General features: G+C 39.8%; 1 protein-coding gene across 1 annotated transcript in view; it reads right to left on the bottom strand.

Annotated features, from left to right (window-relative positions):
- Positions 1-21,704, bottom strand: part of LOC120770032 (BMP-binding endothelial regulator protein) — a 54,884-nt gene extending 33,180 nt beyond the window's left edge. Inside the window, exons 1-2 of the mRNA XM_040097142.1 lie at positions 21,037-21,704; positions 2,893-2,981 (exon numbers count right to left, since the gene is read on the bottom strand). Coding sequence (XP_039953076.1) covers positions 2,893-2,981; positions 21,037-21,520 — 573 coding nt within the window. The 5' untranslated portion in view covers positions 21,521-21,704. The remainder of the gene's footprint in view (positions 1-2,892; positions 2,982-21,036) is intronic.
- Positions 21,705-22,125: the final 421 nt, after the last annotated feature.

Genomic DNA, 22,125 nt, shown 5'->3' with positions numbered 1-22,125 from the left:
GAATTTCGAAGCAGCAGCGGCTAAGTGTGTCTCCACTTATTCATTCCAAAGCATTGCACATTTCTTCCAATGCACATTAACCTATTATCCAAAATCCTATTATCAAAAAGGCTCGTCCGGCCTGGATTCGCAAAAGTAGCGTAGAGTGAACGGACAACTACCAGGACTCATTTAAAGACTTAGTCAGTGTGCACATTCCAGGCTGTAAGGGCGGTAAATTTTTCCGAACACATCTTTACGAATAATAAAATAAAATGTGCTTTCCATTCATTTGACCCATACAAATCTACCGGCACAGACGGACGTCGCTGCGGAATCTATTCTGAATAGGTGTTAATCCTGCTATGCAATGCAATGCTGGATCAGAAGCCTCTTGACCTCTAGAGTAATAAGAGCAAAATGGGACGCCGCTAGAATGACAAGGAAGTCTGTAGAGATACTCCGCAAGGTGTAGTGCTTTCTCCGCTTCTATGGATATTAGTGGTGAATAAATTGCTAAGGAACTTAGACGACAAAGCCCCTAAGATAGTGGCATATGCGGACGATATTGTCATATTCATAACGGGTAAGTTTCTACAGACCATTAGCAGTATTATGAGCACCACTATCACTACTCTCCAGAATTGGGTATCGCAAGCGGGGCTGGGGTTGAACCCGGAGAAAACATATCTGTTTATGTTCACAAGAAAACAAAATTCACTTCTCCGTCACCGAGATCAGTTGGAAAACTAACCTAACTCAGCTTATTGTCGACAGCGTTATATAAAAGAAACCACACGACAGAGTGACTGGCATATGGTTGACTACAAAGACTCTTTGAAAGGTACTTCGTTTTTTATTGTTGTAGCGCCGGAAAATATTCCTGAAGCAATTTCGTGGAATGGTGCTGAGTTGACTGCCCTTGGTCGGATAAAAATGCGGCTCCGTTCCGGCTACTTAGATCTGACGGTTGTAAGTACTTCCTTCTCGGTGTCTTCACCAAATTCTAATTCAAACACTTTAGATGAGCTTGTATCTAACACCGACTTAGAACTTCTCTCTTCTGTATTTACAACCAAGCCCTTAGTTTGCATTAATCATTTTTAAAGACAGTCGGGATCAAGGGATATGTGATACTTTGCCAACCAGGGGGCTACCTCGGACTGAGTAGGTAATTGAGAGGTAAAGTCCTCTCTCGACGAACATAGACCAAACTCTACAAGTCACTCATCATTTCGATCCAGCTATATGGTACAGAGGTATGGATGATGACACTTCTGATGAGTCGGCGTTACGAGTTTTCGAGAGAAGGGTTTCGGGTATGATTTATGGTCCTTTGGGTCCCTTGTGCATTGGCAATGGCGAATGATCCCAACTAACTTAAAAATGGCGCAGTCGATGGAACGAAGAGCTGTGCGAGATATACGACGACATTGATTTAGTTCAGCGAATTAATTCGGCCGACAGAATGGATGAAACCACTCCGGCTCCGAGAGTGTTCGATGCAGTACCCGCCTGGGGAAGCAGAGGAAGAGGAAAACTTCGACGCTGTTGGAAATACCAGGTGGTAAAGGACCTGGCTGTACTTAGAATCTCCAATTTTCTAAGCATTCCTAACTGTGCACTCTTTATTGTGCTATAATAATAGATGCATACTCGTTTCCTTTTGCGATTGCTCAAGATTATAGTTGAGTACTTATTTGAACGCAGTTCTTCTTGCATAATACTTCGAATGTGAATGTGTGTGTGTGAATGCTTTGTGCGCATAGCAACATGATTTGTTTCTATGTTATGATTGCAATAAACTTAAGGACATGCTTTGCACTTATACAATTAATTTTTCTTAAGTTGACAAACAGCTCACAAATTTGTGGCGCGAGAACGAGCTGGTTGTATGAACTTTTTCGGACCACTATGAAGTTCCTTGGTTAAGACTAGTAGTTGCAGCTATGAAAGGCATCTGTCTTGGGCCATAACTCGCAAACTGATTATGAAGCAGAACTCAATATTCATGAAATGCCAAGAGGGAGAGAGAGCTTTTGAATAATCACTGCTTTTACCGATGCAATAATGAACTGAAGGATTTACTTGCATACTGGTTGTCATCAAGGTTAAGCACCAGCAAGCCTAAAAATGACCTGAAGCACATACAAATCTAAGATATTGGCGGAATTTGTGGTATTTTTATGCCCTCAATGGAGTGTATTAAGTTTGCCACGAAAATGGAGTGAACTAATCTCTCAGAATCACAACCACAATTTTTTTGAACGTCACTTCGTTTATAAGTATTCTAATCATCAGCTGGTAATATGGGATAAAAAAATGTCACAAAATTTGCTAAAATTTCAATATAAAAACTGAACTCGATCTTTTCTAACGACATCGTTTCGCTCCAAGGGCTCTTGAAAAGTACCAAGAAGATCCAGAGTTTTCGAACCAAATTTTGTGTAGCAATGCGGTCCATTTTCAGCTCAAGTGGTAGGTAAACAAGCAAAATTGCCGCATTTAGGGCGAAGACGAACCTGAAGAGATTCAAAATCTGTCATTTCATTCAGGAAAAACAATGGTTTGGTCAGGCTTGTGGGCCAGTGGAATCATCGCTCTATAAAATTCTTCAAAAATGATGCCGGTGAGAACGTAACGACCGCATAGATGACAATCCCGCTTTGATTCAGGCCTTGAAGAAAAGCATCACGCGTGTCATTCGCCAATTACCAGTCGAAATGCTCGAACTAGTCAACGAAAATTGGACTCAACGGATTGGTCCATCAGAGACGTAGCCGTGCCCTACTTTTAAAAGATACAACCTTCAAAAAACAAATGCCAAAGAATGTTTTTTCGAATAATAATGAAAGTAAGAAGCAGTAAATTTGAAGTTTTTTTTTAAATTTTAGTGCATGCATTTGAACTCACCTTGCAGGTACACTGATAACATTTTGAAGTTATTTTCAGTTCCGTAATTTGCACCACTTCACCTTCATTGGAACACGATAACAAATTGCCTGCGAAAGAAAGAAACATATTGTAAGTTCTCTGAGCGAATGTGAGGAAGTTAAAGAAAAATCAGTCATCTAAAAATAATGGAAAATTTATTTGAAATATATTTCTATAATCTCAGATGACTGCTGTGACCAAGTGTATGAATACCGCGCGGCAATATTGGTACTAAAACCCTTTGTTAGCTTAAAAGAGCGAACGCGAGAACTGGATTTATAATGATCCCAAAGCTTTCGAGCTTAAATGACGCCATCGTAAACTCACAGAGAGAATTTGGACTTCATGAGTTTATTTGTCAAGGCAATATACTATATAATACCATCGAAGAAAAACTTGAGAATATTAGCTGATATTACCGAGTTAACAGTCCTTAAACAATCCGTCCAAATCCGCCGTTTGACGGAATGTTGTTGTTGTAGCGGTATAAAACGTTACCCATATAATTTGAAGTCATGATGTCGAGTTGACAGTGCTTGGCCGGTTAAAAATTCGGGTCCATTTCTATAATATAGAGCCGACTGTCGTTAGAGCAGTGAGGATCTCGACCATTCTGATTGACTTAAAAATATAATTAACATTTTCAAGAATTTTCATACGAATCTTTATTAGCGCCATCAAAATAAGCTCGTTTTGTGTGAATACAGGCACGGTAACGCTTACTGTATTTTTTTTTTCTTTGGCTTTAAGCCTCGGGAAGGCCTTTTGTACCTTCAATGAATTTAGTTTTTTTCGGAGTCGACTCATTTTTGGAGTGCCATTCACTAGATTATTGAACACTTTCGACGTTATAATCATAAATTCACGTCTCGGTACAAGTAGTGGTGAGTTTGAAGAATGTAGAGTCCTTAGCTAAGTTGTCAAGCTTGCCGCATTTCTTTTACGATCTTTACTCGACGTCGTTTTGGCAAAAGATTAATTTGGTCCGAGTCTTGCATTGAACGGCTTTTTATTCAAAACTCTAACAAAATACGTTTATGTTGAGATCCTCTGCTATCACTCTAACACACTGTTTCTTTAAATTTTCTCGATGTTATCAAGGGGACACCTTAATTTCATTAAGATGGAAACGAGCAGAGATTCCCCCATCTTCGTGCATTCGGGCGCAGGATGTAAAAGCTTCGCGCGAGCTCACCAAGCGTTGGTTAGCGAAACCTTATGACCACAAAATTTAAACAAACTCATTGTTCAGCTTTTTCGTTGATTTCGAGTAGTAAACAAACAACTGCCAAACATATATTCATTAACATATAGAAATCTAACTTCAATTGACAAAAAATTATATGCTGAACCCTCTCCGAAGTTGCCGACTGGTACTAGATACCACAGCGTCAAAACGAAGGCAGGGGCGGACTAGAAACAGTCGGGTGCAAGGAATGGCTAGGTGCAAGGAATGGCACTAGCAAGGAAATTGAAGCTCAGCCTAGCTCCAGGCAACCAGGAAGACAACAAACGGCAGACGTAACCAAACCAACCTCTAGCCAAAATATGGCTGCTAAGCAGGAAGGCGATGGGGATATCAAAAGTGTTGCCACTAGTAGTGCGTCTGTCGGGCAATGGCCAATTTGTAAGGTCGGCGACTCAGCGAAGGCATGGTATGCAGAGAAGTATCGACTGCCTACTTGCTGAGGTGGTTCAGAACACCAACAAATGAGGAGCTTACATCTATACAATTTTAAATTTGAACCGAAGACAAAGACGAAAGCGTTTACAAATGTGACCCGGAGCCGCATTATCATTGGTATGTTCCCGAAAAAGAAAGCCGAATGGAAATGAGGGCAAGCTATGTTGACAAACACATCGCTGGAAGTACTTTTAAGCAATTCAGGTTTGACACCGTCATGCGCAGATGCCGGATGGTACCAGTGCAAAATCAAGATGATATCCTGTGATGACGAGCGATCGGTACAGCTTTTTATGGTTGTAACAGCCAAGGTTGAGGCAGTATACCGCGGAGCCAGGCAGGTAGTGTTCGACAGGAAAAACATCCCATCTTAAGGGCATGGCTTCCGGCTACGCCATCGTAGCACCGTTTGTAACAACTCGGACTAACGTATGGAACGATTTACATCGAGATCTTAAATTGAAAGCGTAAAATATACAGCTTGTGCAAGAACTAAAGAAGTCCGACCTTACTAAGAGACATCGCTCGCTCTATGGGCTCATGAAAATATCCAAGATGGTCTGACTTTTTCGTGCCAACTTTTGTTCAGCGATGAGGACCATTTATGGCTCAAATTGTAGGTAAGCAAGGAAAATTGTCGCATTTGGGATGAAGAGCAACCTGAAGAGATTCAAGAGTTGCAACGGTTTAGTGTGGTTTGTGCGCCGATGGAATTAGCGCTTCAGCGGCCGGTGAGAACGTAAGCGTCAATGACAACCGTTATCACGCCGTGGTAACCGACTATTTGATACCTGAAATTGAAGCTCGTGATCTCCGCGACATTTGGTTTCAACAAGACGACGCCACTTCCCACACATCGCATCAATCAATGCATTTATTGAGAGAACACTTCGGTGAGCAGATGATTCCACATTTTGAGTCGGTCGATTGGTGTGGTTTCACACCGTTAGACTTTTTCCTCTGGTGATATGTAAAGTCTAACGTCTAAGCGAACAATACCGCTTCGATTCAGGTCTTGGAACAAAATATCACGCGTGTTATTCGCCAGTTACTAATCGAAATGCTCGAACGAGTCATCGGAAATTGCACTCAATGGATGGAACAGCTGAGACGTAGCCGCAGCCAACATTTGAAAGAGTTAATTTTCAAAAAATAAATGTCAAAGAATGTTCTGTCGAATAAAAATTAAAATTCCCCATTAAATTTAAAGTTTCTGTGTTTTTTCTTTAAAAAAGGGAAACTCGAAATGGATCACCCTTTATATACATTTCCAACAACCAAATTTGCCTCTACCTTATTTTTTTTCTTATTTATGCTGGCGCTTAAAACATGACACACTCAAATACATATGTACATATTTTTTTTATAAACATACACATACATACATACATATAGGTATGTATATACGCCCAAGCGCATGAGTCAAACGATCATATTATTTATGAGGTACCAAGAACACACTTCTAATGGCTAATATCTACCTGTAAGGCAAATTGATCGGACAAATCTTTCAGCACAGCAGCAAAAGCGAGGCACAAAAGGTTTTCACATGCACATGTGTGTGTGTTTAAGCGAGTCTGTGTGTGTGTAAACAATAGCGCTTATCAACACACTTAAGGCTTAAGTAAAAGCGGAAATGCTACATCATCAAATAGGTGTATAACAAACGAACTCCTGCACAGCAGCCAAAAACATGGATCGTCAACAGCAACAACAACAACAATGACAACAATGACAACAATTACATACAACAAAACAATGGTTGCTGCAATGTTGGGCAGCAAGTTGTTCGACGTTTCGGCCACTTGAGCTCATTAATGCACACAATACCTTGTTGCACGCATACATATGCATATATACTCACGTTTGTATGTATTGTATGTGTGTAGCAAGTGATTTGTTGTTGTTTCCCTACATTTTATACTGATTGTACTTTAAGTGCTGCAAATACGCTGTTAAGTTGCATTGTGTTGTTGTTAACGGCGCTAACACATTTAGTGGTCCACAAGAAAGACACAAACAAACACACACATACATGCATACATACATATGTATGTACATTCATCTTTATTCGAATATCTGCATTCTTAAACGCGCCGCCTCGCCGTTTGCCTTTTTCACTGGCCATTCTTAAAATCCAGCAACCGAGTCGAAACAATGCCTCTGAAATGTAGCAAAAACAACAACACCAACAACAACAATGTTAATCAAAAACAGCAACAGCAAATACAATAACAATAGCTACTAACAACAACTAAAACAAACTCCAAATATTTTTAAGTAGTAGCCGTGGAAATGTCTGCAGCGAGTAGGAGTACCGGCAGAAGGTAGTAAAAGGTACGCGCACCGACCACTAGGCGAGGTGAGACCACCTGCATGGCAGTGGCGCTGGCGCTGTAACAGGCTTTGTACTACAAGCGCACGCCTTCATGCCTTCGTATTCCTGGCTGCACTTTTGAAGGGTCAATGTGGCCGGCATTTGCACTGCATCCAGGAGAGACGAGACAATGCTGAATTTCTACAGTTACAGACAAGTGAATAAGGAAAATAACAAGAAACAAGTGGAAAAGGGTTAAGTTTAGAGCAAAACCGTATAAAAAAAACTTTCCCAAATTCTAAGTGATAAAAGGTTCTGCAATAAAATAAGTTTTGTATGGTCACGGCGTAAATGGGTTGGAAAAGATTTCGAAAAAAAAGTTCTTTCATATCCTGGAAGATTTGAAATACTTGTTTAGTTTCGATAGATAGATAGATTATAGAAATTAATTCAGGTTTTCCACCACGACCTATGGTCTATTGTGCCCTCTCCTATATTAAACATGGTCACAAATGTGCAGTACTCTGAACAAATCCAGGAGCTTGCTGGGTGCGAAGGAGGTTTTCGATACCTTTACACAATTTATTGTAATATCAAATAAGCTAGTGAAATTATATGACAAATAGGCTCTACGCATAAAATGAGGAACTGACCGTATTTTGCCAATATCTTCAATCCAAAATCGTGTAGTGCTTTGTGATATACGATTTTTGAAACTGATATCAAGCTCAAAAATATGTTATAGTCTAGAACTTGTACTGATCTACATACATACATATATGTAGGTTAGGTTAGGCTAAATAATGAGGAATGGATTACGAAGGATCCCAGTTGAACAGTTAAGAACGCCTTTGAGATCAAAAGAACACATTTAGTTTCATATTTCGTGATTTTGATCGATTAGTTTGTATAACAGCTATATGCTACAGTATAGATTGTAGCGTTGCCGTGAATAATAATTGATTTTTCTCAAATAAAAAGACAACTCAGCTTGTCTCGCTGGTTTTTTATATACATTACTATACCAAAAAATAGTAAGACTTTGTTCATAACTTTAAAATTCTTAACTTTTGTCGTCCCCCACACAGTAATACCCCTTGGGCCCAAGGCACTTGTGTCAATGTTTTTTCCAATCCTCGAAAAAGTTGTTAAAGTCAATTCCCGGAAAAGCCTTCAATACACGTAGCGATTCACGTGTAATGACGTCAACTGATTCAAAAAGATTTCCCCGGTGACGTCATTTGAGTTTGCTGACTAGCCAAAAGTCAGACGGAGCTAAATCAGGCGAATACCGTGGTTGCGGCACGATATTGGTTGAAAATTTAACAAAAAACTCACGTAGAATGAATATATATGCGACAGTGCATTATCGTGGTGCAAAAACCAAGAGTTGTCGGCCCATAATTTCGACCTCTTTTTACGAATAGCTTCGCGCAAACGACGCGTAACACTCGAATGAAATTCCTTGTTGACAATTTGGCCGGTCGGAAGGAATACGGAGAGCACCACAACTCGATAATGGAAGAAAAATGTCAACATAAAATCAATTTTTGATCTGGTTTGAAGTGGTTTTTCCGGCTCCGACTAATCTTTGTCTAGATCTTTGGCGGATTGATCGTCTCTTTCCGGGTGGTATGAATATATGCAAGACTCATCGCCAGTAATAATATGTTTCATGGCATCCTGATAATCGGAAAGCATTGTTTCCCAAACGTTAAGGCGACGCTATTTTTCGAAAAAATTGAGTGACTTTGTTCTATTTTTTTGAGCTATTCTTCTTTATTTCCATATGAAGTAAACCTCCGCCTAAGTCAACATATTTCGTTCGAAGTTTTTCCTGAACATTCTTTAGCTTAGCAAACGTCCCAAAAGAGATCTGCACGAATTAGCAACGGTAATTTTGTCTTGGAAGATGAAGGCATGGACAAAACAAGTTTGAAAATGAGGAACTGAAAGCCTAACACGATTGAAATTATTTTCAAACACATGAAGAACTCGAATAATCTTTAGTAGTCTCTCCAGCAGTCAGTTTTACAGCAACCGAATACTTACAAATGCAAGGAAATTGGTTGTCATATGCGTTGAAGCAAAGAGACTTTGAAAGACAATTTTACATGTCAGACGAGCTGCTTGAATGCTATAAAAGGAAGTCGTTTTTGCATCTGATTGTGAGGGGTGATGAAAAAATGAAAAATGTATCCATTCCGACATCTCTAAACACAAAATACCATATATGAAACCTGGCCAGCCAGGCAAAACAACGGCACGATGAGCTATGACTCCAAGATCTATATTTGTTGGGATCAGAAGAGCGTGTTGTATTATGAGCTTCGAAAGCAGGGTGAAACAATTAATGAGAACTCATGTTATAGCACATATCTTGCCCCTTCTGACTACTATTTTTCCAGTCGTTCCAGAAAACTCTCACTAGAATATGATTCACAATAGAAAAAAACAACCGCTTGTATATATTTTAGAACCAATACTTCAGACTTTTGGCTAGATATATTTGGTTAATGCAAATAATGTTGAAACATATAGAATAAATGTTAACTCATTTATAAAAGCCACTGAAATTTGGCGGGCCTGAAGGAAAATAAGCTATCGAGGAGATTGGGTACTGGTTAGATTAGATGACAAATGAGCCACGCATAGCCCAGTTTTGGTCCTTTGCGATACTAGATGGAGTTCAGTCACTAGGTCCATGAAGAATAGTCATCCTTTAGGATGCCTGCGCTTGACTCGAATTTTAACAGACTCTGTGGGCTCACTATTGAATGATTAAAGCGTAGTCTTGCCAATGCGAGACAAGTGCACAAAAGATGCACCATTGTTTTCCTGGCGCCTTGCTCTGGACATTTCCTGCAGTCTTCTTAACCTGTCAGCCCTTTTCTGAGCGCGTGTGTCGTCAGTTAGTACTATTATCTTGGTCCTACAGTCTCTTCCAAGAAGCGCCAATAGGAATTTTGTATATTTCCGATCTACCGTCTTGAACATGCCATGAGATCGAAGATAACTCTAGTAACAGGCAGAAAGCACTTTTAATGATCTTTTCCAGAAACCATTGCTTCAGCGCGGTAACTTATCATTGACATAGTTTTTACAGTCTTATAGATTAATGGTTGTCTTCAACCGCTAATCAAACAATATGCCGCATACTGTTTCTATTAATACGAAGACCGCCTGTAACTTTTTATGCTGCTGTGTGGTAGGTATTTGGTAGCATTGAGGCCGCCGCCGAGTTATCCAATCGTACAAAGTGAATGAAAACATCAGAAAAAGTGCTAGCGCCAGCCAAGAAGCACCGTAATTACCGAATGATGTTGCCAACAAAAACATGACACAACAAAAGCCAACGAAAGCGGCAACAAAAACAACAGCAGATACGATAAAATAACAGCAGCGAGGGCAAAGGCAAAGGACGGCAATCGACGACACGGCAATGCCAATGGCGAAAAGTAAAAACTCGACACGCCACATGACACACGGCAAAAAGAAGCCAGAGAAGCTGGCAAGAAGCGGTGAGAAGAAGATGAAGGAGAAGCAGAAGAAGAAGGGGGCAGCAGCATGCATAGCATTGTCCGACATTCTTGGCTGCCTGCTGCTGGCCGCCGACTACACGCCGCGCTGCCGCTTATCGCACTCCATCGGCCAGACGGACACGGTGCAACAAAACCTTTACAACAACAACAGCAACACAAGTGTACAAGCGAGCCAGTGAAGAAGGGCAACATTGGTACTATAACCGTTGTCTGTTGTGTCAGCGGATGCAGGCCAGCATAATCAAGACATGCAACGGTTCACAAGTGCTGCTTTGGCTCTACGGCGCTTCGACTGTATGGCTCTCGGTTTGGGTGATTCTCAGAAAGAGCCAAGTGTGTGATTTAGGACTTCGTAGCGACGCGGCAGCACGCAGCCGCCGTGGAAAAGTGTATGTGTGTGTGTGTCTGTTTACCGGTAATGGAAAACAAATGATAGCCAACAGAATTGCAATAACAAAAGCAACAATAATCATTTTGTCATTCATTTGTTTGCAATTTTCGTCTCTCGTTTTCCGTTTTGCAGTTACAGTTTTTTAATCAAAAACTTTGGTGCCCTGTTCTTGCTTCTTCTTGCTTGTGAAGCAATTAAATCGATAAATGTTTAAACTCAGAAGATAAGTTGGCAAGCAGTTTAGTGAGGTTATGTAAAAATCAAATGGGCAGTACTCAAGCTACAACAGGTATGGACAGTTACAGAGCCAAGAGAAGACTGTTGATATTCGAAAAGTGATTAAGACTTTTTTAAGGTTATCTTTGAAAAGCATTTACAGACTCTGAGCAGTCTTATGTTTGAAGAATATATTCTGCACTGCTATTATTTTTCTTCTTTACTGGCGTAGACACCTGGACCTCTCGAATGGAGTGGAGGTCTTTCTCTTCCTCTGCTTCGCCCGGAGGGAACTACATCGAATTCTCTTAATTCGCTGAACTATGTCAATGGGAAAAAGGACCACAAATCTTCCGCAGAAAGAATTTCGTTTTGAGTCGGCTTTTGGCTAGACGTTCCTCCGCCGGCATGAATGCCAGTACTCGGCGATTGACTCTCTCCCAGCACGAGTCTGCTTTATATAGCCACTGAATTAAATGGAGGATGGAGTCATGTGTAGAAGTTCGCGCAAGTGAGGAAAGTTCTCTGAGCGCCATTCACTTGGGAGTGGACAGAAACGATTCTTTTATATATGGCTCAAGCAGTCCGGGGTAAAAGGGAGAAAGCGCAACAGCCCCTGCCCAGGTTTGTGCGCTGGGTTTGGGACTCGCCACGTAAAACACATAACCAATGAAGAAAAGAAATTAGCCTCGAATGAGAGACCGCTATTGGTGACAACTAATTTCATCGAATTTGCCAACTTCCCTAAGTCTTGTTGAAACATCGATAGGTTATTAGGTTAAAATGTCAATCCTTAGAAGGATCTCGATAAGTCGCCTAACAGTTTTTTTAATATTCGGATCTTTATCATAAGACTTTAGAACTCAATAAATAATATGGGCCTAAATCTGTCCATTTCTGATTTTAGACTTCTAGAGAGACCGGGGAAAAGTTTCAACTTAAATAGTTCATGGTATAATTTTTTTTTTTTTTGGTTTATTGAGGTTATGTTTGGAAAACTTCTACAGAAGCTGAAAGTCTTACTGGACCAGAATTTTACAATAACAGAAGATTGATTGGCGATTTCCCCAAAATACAATTTTTCAATGAAAATGCTCATCGTTTTAAAACTTGTGTTGGATAAGTTTCCAAAGCGCGAAGGTTTCCAGGGCATAAATCTTTTTGCACAGACTAGAAACTGGAAGTACAGTACTGGTTTTATGACTTTGAAGCTTTTGAGGAAACTTTAGTGGTTCGGTCGCCTATAAAACTTCATATTTGTAGACATTATATGTATATAGTCTGGCGTTTTCTAGTTCAAGACTCCCGGACAATAATGCGACGACTACTTTTTTTGTGATAATCACATCATATAAATTTTCGGGCATTATATGGAGTCTGTAGTTCTCACAACGAAATTCAGGAGAACTGATTGTTTCCTCGTCTGCAAATGATCAGGCTATATTAAGCTTGGCACGATGTTTGTAACGCACAAAAGAGATGAGATCAGCCTGATGAGTTGAGTCGATTTTGCCATATCTCCCTGTCTGTGTATACGCGAACTACTGTTTCACTTTTTCCAATATTTTGACAACGTCCTTTTATCCCGGTATATCCGAATTTAACGTTTCTTCTTGTTCTAAAATAATATAAATCGTCGTTTGTGGTGGAATATAGTGTGATCGTCTAATATTGGATTGTTGGTTAAAATTTTGACGATTAAAGTGTACAAAACAACCGAGAATAGCGTCGTCAAGACCATATCCACGAGTTCTGGTCTAGGTAATCGAAATGGGCTCGATATTTTAACCGGCCAAAGGTAACTTGGCAGCATTTTCCAAACATTTTACGTAATTTTTTAAGCCTATCTGAACTCCCATAGAGTTGACCTTTTGACAATTTGAGCGGAGCTTGGTTCTGTAGCTGAAGAAACCCACATCGGCTCAGCAGCTTAGGACAATATTTTATAAAATATTGAATGCGTAATCGTCTACTGATACTACTACTACTATTATAGGTTTACATTCTCAATAAAAGATTGTACCGAGAGCCATATCATCAAGACAATTCTGGCGACGATCTGCATAAGCGAAATCGGCCAGAGTGTTTAACTTTCGAGAAGTTAAACTTTTCGCATTCTGCAATAATGAAATGCGAGCAAATTCCTGACATGAGTACAACTCATACTTCTCTTACTTATGTATGTATACCATTGTAGTCTCTGGGCCTGCAGCGAGTTTGGTCATAACGACTACAGTCGAAGTTAGCGTATTCACACAAGATGGCGTCCACTTTTTAATCAGGTTGAAGAGTTATCTCTGTCTCTCCTGCTGAGCCGTCGGCGGCAGCTAGACTTTTTGGCATTTCTCTTAATCAAAGATCATATTATCCAATTGGTTTCGAAATCTCTGGGTTACTGGGTGATCTGTTTGGAAATTTAGAATTTTTGGCAACGTCTCTCCTTCTGAGCTGTTGGCGGCAGCTAGACGTTTTCGGTATTTTCTGTAGTCAAAGGTCATATTGTCTAATTGTTAATACTGTCCAATTGGATAGGAAAGCTCTGGGTTACCGGCTGATCTTCTTGGAACTTTTTCTTCAACTTCGGTAGTGAAGCAATGAGCTTGACGGGCTATTTGGAAAATCATGTACAAATAAGAAGCAGAGCTACTCTGGCAACCAAATTACAGTACAAAATTCGTCTTACTTACATATTTACTGACACAAATACCAATTTTATATGTAAATATATTTATTTACTCGGCAAATTCATTTACATAAATCTATTTAGTTGTATACCCTAATAACCAGAGGTGTTTGTTCTCTTCTACATTCTTCATTTATTGTTATGAGTATTTGTTGTTGTCTGATTTTTTCGAGTTTTTTTTTGTTGCTTAATCTCCACAGATTGGGGTGCTAATCTAGTCTTAACAGTTTCGTTTCACGGAACTACATGTCACACCTGTCAGAATTCTAAACAGTGGAGATAAGCAACGTCACTGTGTTTATGATGGCAACTGTCTACTCAAAACGTATATACATTTATATATTTGTATATGTAAATGAGTAGGTATGTCTAGTTATGTAGTGTGTCCATATGCTGGCATCTTCATAACGAAGCTTATACAAATCTGTTTGCTTAAATATTTGTGGCGCCTCAACAAACATGATAAGTATAGACGAACATACATACAAAAAAAAACACTGTACTCTACATAAATATTTAAAATTATAAATATCTCTAGATGTGTAAATATTTTAGTTGATATAGTTAGGTTGTTAAGATGAGTTTGATGTTGGTTTAAAATAATTATATTTTAATCTCCTTCATTATTATGACTTTTTTTTCTTTTTTAGAAAGTTTTCAGAGAATGCAATATCTTAGTTAAGCAATTACATACAGAAGTTCAACATCACTTCATCTTTCGACCACAGATGAGGTCTCAAATGTTACGGCATTAAAAACTCTCGGAAGAGAAGAGCTCTCATCCATATGCACAAACTACTTTCGACATTTTATGCGATCTTCACCGCTCCAATAGCTCACAGATTCCAAAAGTTCACAGATCTATTGCATAATATCTATTTTGAATACATCAAGAAGACTCCGTTGTAACCGTTACCTTGTCCCTGTTAAGATAATAAGGTTCGGATAAGTTGTCAACGAGGTCATCCAACGGTAGGCTCAGGAAACGACGAGTCGGACCATAGTGAGAGGGGTGTCAGTTAGCTGGGCATGCAAAAAAGACACGTCGCACGGTGGACATATGGTGTTGATATGTCGGGGACGATTCTGGATAAGTAGGAGTCTAAACTGCTACAGTATCCAGAACGAAGCTGCGCAAGGGTCATTCTCGTAGCAACCCTAGCTCGCCGTCTGCAATGAGCGGTGGCTTGACTCCAAGTACGCCATTCACTGAGTCAGTGTCGGTGAAGGTGTTTATGGCTCCACTGTGAATGACGTTCAGCTCATGTCTAAAGTTTGTTGCGTCCGAACTCTTGTCGGCGTATGGTTTTATGTCGTCGAGGTAGTTGAGGAGGGACCTCTGGATGCTCCAAGGAGGCGGTTCCGCTACAAGCTGGAGACTGCACGGATGATTTCTACGAAATTACACCAGCAGAAACTGTTTTGAGAGGTGTTCACTGTGCTCGTTAAGTGGGAGCATGCGGGAATCACTGTGAAGATGTTCGATGAGAGACATCCCGTTGTAGTCCGGAGTGCAGTTTTCTGATATGTCTGTAGCTTCCCCATCTGCGTTTCACTGCATCCAGAACATATTGGTGCGGCTCAAGAAGACTCTCATTGGATACTGTAACAGGTTTCGTCTGTACACAGTTCAAGACTTTTTTAATATCAGATTGCCCCTAGAAATTCAGAAATACAAAACAATGCAACAACTTTCACCCTATTGCCAATCAAAATTCCTCCACAATTAAGAGTTGAAACTTCAGCACCATTGTAATTTCTATATTAGATTACGCTCCAGCTTCAGCTAAAAGATCTTCTATCTCATTTAGGCAAGATCTCATCCGGTCCCAAATATGTATATAGAATGGGCTGGCTTACTGCTGGTAGAACTTGAATTTAGCCCCAGCTTAAATTTGTTTCGACGTTTGGTGCTTTGTAAGCTCCGTGAAGTTAACCATTGTCGGCGGTAAGAACCGCCGTGTAAACCGTGTAAAAGTACCGAACCGTATAGATCTTAAGAACGGTTATGACCTCCCATGATTTTGTGATTCACTGAAGTCTCTATCTGATAGAGAGCAGTCACTACACTGAACTATCCCCAGCTGTTTAATCAATTTTATGGTACCTTCATGTCATTAACTCCGTCATCACGGGCAAAAATTGGAGCTGTGCCTATCCGCTTTGTGGACGATTTTGCAGAAGAATCTTGTTTTACGGGCTTATAAAATCTAAACCGTGCAGAAATTGAAGCGACAAGATCATCAAGCGCGTCGCACGTTCAGTGAATCTCCCTCTTTTTGAGATGGTAAAAGTTCCGGATTTTCACAAACAAATTTTTGTTCAGTGATGAAGCTCACTTTTGGTTGAATGCGTAGAAATCACTGTTTGGTGTGATCTATATTTCTTTGAAAATGGCACCGTCAATGGGAACGATATAAAGCCATGACTAATGACTTTTTCATACCCGAATTGGAGGATGTTAATGGGAACGACCTTTGGTTCCAGCTTGTAAATGGTATTGTTAATTAAGTCCGTACATTTAATGTCGCCGATGTGAATTTTCTGTAAGAACGATTCCAGATTGAACGCGTCACTGGAGATAACTAGTTTCTGAACAACCCAATATGTTTTACAGCTTGACAGGGCCAAACCTTCCGCCACTATTCGACCGCATTCCTGTAAACTTCGACAATTACCACAATATAAAATGGTACATTTATAGGTAATTAATTTAAATGTTTCTCAGCAGCGCAGAAAGAAAACCACGAACTTAGTGCAAACTGACATATTTTGGGTTATTTGGCTTTTTTACGACCGCTGACTTGGTGTCGCCGTTCGCCTACTGACTCGCTCGAATGGTACACGTGCCATCGATTGATCGATGACGGTGCCAGTCGACACTTAAAAAGCGCTAAAAAACTAAGTGTTAGTAGCTCGATAGCTAGTGGACAGGTGCGTAGAGCGGGTTTTTGGGTGACGAAGAGCAGCACGCATATAAATGTCTACTCTCACTTTAATATCCGAAACAGACATCGTTAAATGTGCACCACTTTCGCCTAATGAATTGTTTGTTTATGAAAATGTGATCGTAAAATGTCTCACAGCGACGAATGAGAATTTCTTGGGTTTCAACACACAAGTAGTCGACAAGCTGGTAGATGGGTGTTGGAGGGCTCGGTCACTTGGTAGCTGGCTTGGCGCGGCCGCAGCGCGCACATATACTCGCATTTTGGGGTTTTGCGGTTACAAGCTAATAGGTGGCCCAATTTTATTGCTAAACTTTTTGTTACAAAATAGAAATTTTCATATATACATATGTTATATACATATATGCAATATACATATATGTTACATGACTGTTAGGAGGAAAGGTGGGCTAAGGTGAGGGACTACACGACTACTAAAATGAATGGTATTGATTCGGAATTAAATTTGATACCCCCAAACTGTAACATATGAGGAGATGTTAAGGTTTAAGATTATAGATAGATAGAAAGTGATTGAGAGAGAAAGAGCAGATAAAAGAAGAAGATAAAGAGGGAGAGAGAGAAGAGAAATATTGAAAATAAGAAATATTGGAGATGGAGATGGAGATGAGAACACACCTCCAAATACTGCTAGATGCCTATAGCAACGATGTAACCGAAAAGGGTTTTAAGAACCTTGTCATTCTAAAAAGCTTTTATGATAAACGGACCAAGCTTTGAAGAAACTCGGAATCACTTCATCGTTACAAGTCTGAAGAAGTTTACGAGAGGTCTTTATATCACTTTTTCTGCAATTATACTGGAATATTTAAGAACTTATAGATGGAGAGTGAGAAAGAGGAGCAAAGAACGTCTCGGAATTGGCAATTTGTGGACAATGAACATTTAGGTAAGTGGATCCCCTTCAGAAACTATATTATACACAAAATCTTATTGTTTTATTTGAGTCTTGGACTTACTGAACTTATTTGACATATTTGACACTGACAGCACTATTCGAGAAGTCCCTGTCAAGAACCAGTGCTACCAAACTGTGATAACCAATTTACGTTGCTTAAATTGAATAAAAACGCGTGGTCTATGGATATTGATGGCATGGAACTGGATTACCGTGATTATTTTACTGCAACTACTTGTTAAGAAGTAAAGTCCTCTCTCGACGAACAATGCCAAACTTTACAATTCCCTTCTATATGGTGCAGAGGCATGTATGATGACAACATCTGATGAGTCGACGTTACGAGTTTTTGAGACAAAGATTTTGTGCAAGATTTACGGATCTTTGCACATTGGGAACGGCAAATATCGCAGTCGATGGAACGATGAGCTGTACGAGTTATACGACGACATTGACATAGTTCAGCGAATTAAGATACAGCAGCTACGATGGCTAGGTTATGTCGTCCGAATGGATGAAACACTCCAGGTCTGAGAGAATTCGACGCAGTACCTGCGCGTGGAAGTAAAGGAAGATGAAGAGTTCTACTCCATTGGAAAGACCAGGTGGAGAATGCCCTGGCTAAGTTAAAGCGGAATATCGAATTCTCAAGTTAGTGGAATCTACCAAACTGAAACGACTGGGATCTGTTGAAATCGCCATAACTATCACAGCAATAACAATTAGTTTGCATGCTAGCTGTCAGCAACGGCTTTCAAGGCATCCAACAGATCGTAAAGTTAACATCTGACATTTTCATTCTTAGAAGAAGATAAAGTGAGATAAATTTTTAGAGCAACTGAATCTCACAAAATGACTGATTCGAAATTTTTCGGCACTTACTATTAATTTTAGGCGATTAGTACTATAAGTGAGACCTGCGACTTCAATGCAACTCCTTTATATAAGGTTAGGTTAGATGGCTGATCTATAAAGATCGCACGTTGACTGCTATATATAGTTCTTAATGTGGCCATAGAAAAGAAGAATTCCTGTGTCGATCTTTTAAGTTAGCATAACGCTTAGTGACCAATACAAATTTGTACAGGCGTTTAATGTCCTTGTTATTTAGTGAACTTCGAACTAGCTGGACCGACTGTGGTATGTATCCTTGATGGAGGCCGCAGCTTCAAACTCATCTCGCCACCACAATGTTTGGCTAGTTTGCTACAATGTTATAAGTGAAAAAAGAGAGGTGAGAAAGAGAATGCGAAGCTGCCGAATAACTTACTAGCCGATTCGCCACAAAAAAAAATCAATTAGGAGATATAGAAAACTATGAAAAAGTGGATGACTGTAAGGTACCGCGTAACCTCGATATATACAAGAAAGATTCGAGTAGAAAAGAACTTGGAATCGCGCCAATGAGTCCCAGAGTATAAAAAACATTTTCGTACATAATTATAGGGACGAATTGTCATGAGAGCTCCAGCTATGGATTTGGCAAATACCATAAACATTGTATACTTGCAAGACGATTTCACAAGCAGATTCGCTATCCGAGTAAAAATACGAGTATATACAAGAAGCGTTTCAAAGTAGCGCCCGGTGGCGCCATCTATATGTCGACTGATGCGTTAGAATCCGCTATCTTTATCGATTGTAAAGTGAGAATATCATGACATTTCATTGATTGGAAGTGAAATTATTTCGTTTTAAGTGTCAGTAGCTTTGTGTTTTCGGTGCGAAAATGAGCTTCGAACAAAGAGCCAACATTAAATTTTGTTTTAAAAATTGATAAAACTTTAACCGAAGCGTTTCAATTGATGAAACAAGTTAATGGCGATGATTGCCCATCCCGTAGCAGAGTGGACGAGTGGTTTCAACGTTTTCAAAGTGGTCGTGAGGACTTAAATGACGATCAACATGTGGGCCAATCAAAATACGTGATCACCGGAAATTCCATCGAAACTGTGCTTGAATTCATCAAAAATCAGCGGAAAACATCATTGAAATTCATGGAAATGGAATTGAACATCTCCAAGACATCGATTTATCGCATTTTGACCGAATATTTGGGCTTACGAAAGGGGTGTGCACGGTATGTTTCGCACAAATTGACTGGCGACTAAAAATTGCTCACAATCCGTCTCATCGATCGACGCTTGTGACCAATTATTTGACCAAAAATCACATTTTAACCATTAACCACTCCCCGTATTCACCTGATATGGCACCGTGCGATTTAGACTTAGAGGCCATTCAAAAGGCTTGCCCCGGCATACTGGCGGCCATACCGGCCAACGAGCTAAAACACGCGTTCGACATGATTTTGGACCGACAAAAAAGCTGTATTGAAGCAGAAGTAGACTGTCTTGAGTAAAATAAATTGTTTTTTTTTCGAAAAAACCATTTATTCTGTTTTTTTTTTAAGTGCTGTTTACTTTCGAACGCACGCAGAGATCTTCATGAAGCGACATAAGGCGATTGAGTCCGTCTGTATATACGCGAACTAGTCTCTCAGTTTTCGAGATATCGATCTGAAATTTTGCAAACGTTCTTTTCTTTCCAAGAGAATACACATTTGTCGAAACCACCGATATCGGATTACTATAACATATAGCTGCCATATAAACTGTACGATCGGAATCAAGTTCTTGTATAGAAAACTTTCACATTTGACAATGTATCTTCACCAAATTTGGTATAGATTATTTTTTAAGGCAACGATGTAATCTCCGAAGAAATTGTTCAGATCGGAACACTATAGCTTGTAGCTGTCATATAAACTAAACGATCGGAATCAAGTCTTGTATGGAGTAATCTTTTATTGGACGAGTTATCTTCACGAAATTCGGTATGTATTATTGTGTTAAGCCACAGTACAAATACTGAACAAATTTTTCAGATCGGAGCACTATAACATATAGCTGCAATACAACCTGAACGGCCAACATCAAGTTCTTGTATGGAAGCTTTATTTATGAAGGGTATTATAGCTTCGGTATACACGATTTTTATTGTTTTTAGACTAAAAGCTGAAGCTTCAGTGGGAGCTTGCAAAAAATCCAACATCAACTTGGTGAAATAACCGACGCCCTAATGTACATACAGACAAGATGCACATATGCTGGAACATGAAAACCTTTGACTTAATCAAAATGTTCGTCTGTTCGTTACTTTGTTCATTAAAAACAACAGCAACACCAGTAAGCGGCAACTAACAAGCCGGTCGTGCGTTAAACGCTCGAGTAGCTCGTAAATCAATGTGCCACACGTGTTGTTGTTGTAGTTCTATGAGCACTACATCTTAGTCAAAATAAAAATAATAAGCATTAAAATCAAATAAATTAAAGACGTCAACACCTCGAGATTGCCAAACTAAATGAGAACTCAAGTTCCCCCTTTTTTAGCCGTCACCCCTTCCCCGCACCCGCGACTTACCAAACAAGAGATTCGTGTGCGCGCTCTGCACCAGGCAAATGGCCACGATGAACACAGTTGTCAGCAACCAGGCGCTGAACTTTGACCGCTGTCCCGGCCATGACCGCAGATGGCGTTGCACATGATGCTCATATCCCTGGCGCTGTTGTTGTTGTGATTGTTGCTGCTGTGGCGACAGTGCAGCGGACTGTGTAGGCCGAAGTTGCTGTTGCCGCTCTTGTTGTTGCCGTTGTCGACAGTTGTTGGCGCAGCAACTTTGAGCCTGCTCGTCGTTGGCAACAACAACAGCAACGCTATCTGCGCTATCAGCAACAATTGCCATTGTGCGCACGAATTCGTTGTTCACTGTCACACGGGTTGGCGGTGCTGTTGGTTTTGTTGTTGTTGTTGTTGTAGTTAGTGCGAGTGCTGTGCGCTTTGTTGCTGTTTTAATTGCATATTGCCGTCGTTGCGGCTTTTGCCTCTTTCGCATTTCCTTGTTCATTGCAAGTGTCTTTTGTTTTTGTTGTTTTATTCGCTTGCTTTTTTTGTTTTTATTTTCGTTTTTTCGATTTGCTTTTAATTTATTTCAGCAAGGTTTCAGGTTTTGCAGCAATACTGGCGAGCATCTAGGTATTACATTTCAGTGTGTTGTAGTTTTGTTGTTGTTGCTGTTTTGAAAACTCCATAGCGACCTGAAATGAGGCATAAGCGAACACTCAAGGGATTACAAAAAGTTTTTTAGAGAAAATGGTAATTTTATAATTTTTACTATATAAAGTATAATGGGAAGGTGGTAACCCTAACTTTTTTTTTGCAGATAGTTGGTAAGCCTATTCAAAATAGCTTTGAATACTATTTATGTAATATTTTAAAAATATACGATGAAAATTATTCCTTTGGTTATATGGGTGTTTTGTTAAGGATGGATTTCAGAAATTTTAACTCCAGACCCACATTAACATATGGGCTGAAAAGTTTGTAGGCTAACATAGAACCCCTTTTTTCTTTGATAAAATTTGTTTTTATTATTCAAAGTAGTTAGTAAGTAGGAAGACGGAGATATGTGTAGAAGTTCACGCGAATAAGGAAAGTTCTCTGTGCGCCATT

Source organism: Bactrocera tryoni, chromosome 3 (assembly GCF_016617805.1).
Source record: "Bactrocera tryoni isolate S06 chromosome 3, CSIRO_BtryS06_freeze2, whole genome shotgun sequence".
In the NCBI taxonomy this organism is placed as follows: Eukaryota; Metazoa; Arthropoda; class Insecta; order Diptera; family Tephritidae; genus Bactrocera; species Bactrocera tryoni.
Note: the sequence above shows the minus strand (reverse complement) of the source record. Positions and strands in the feature narration are given on the sequence as shown.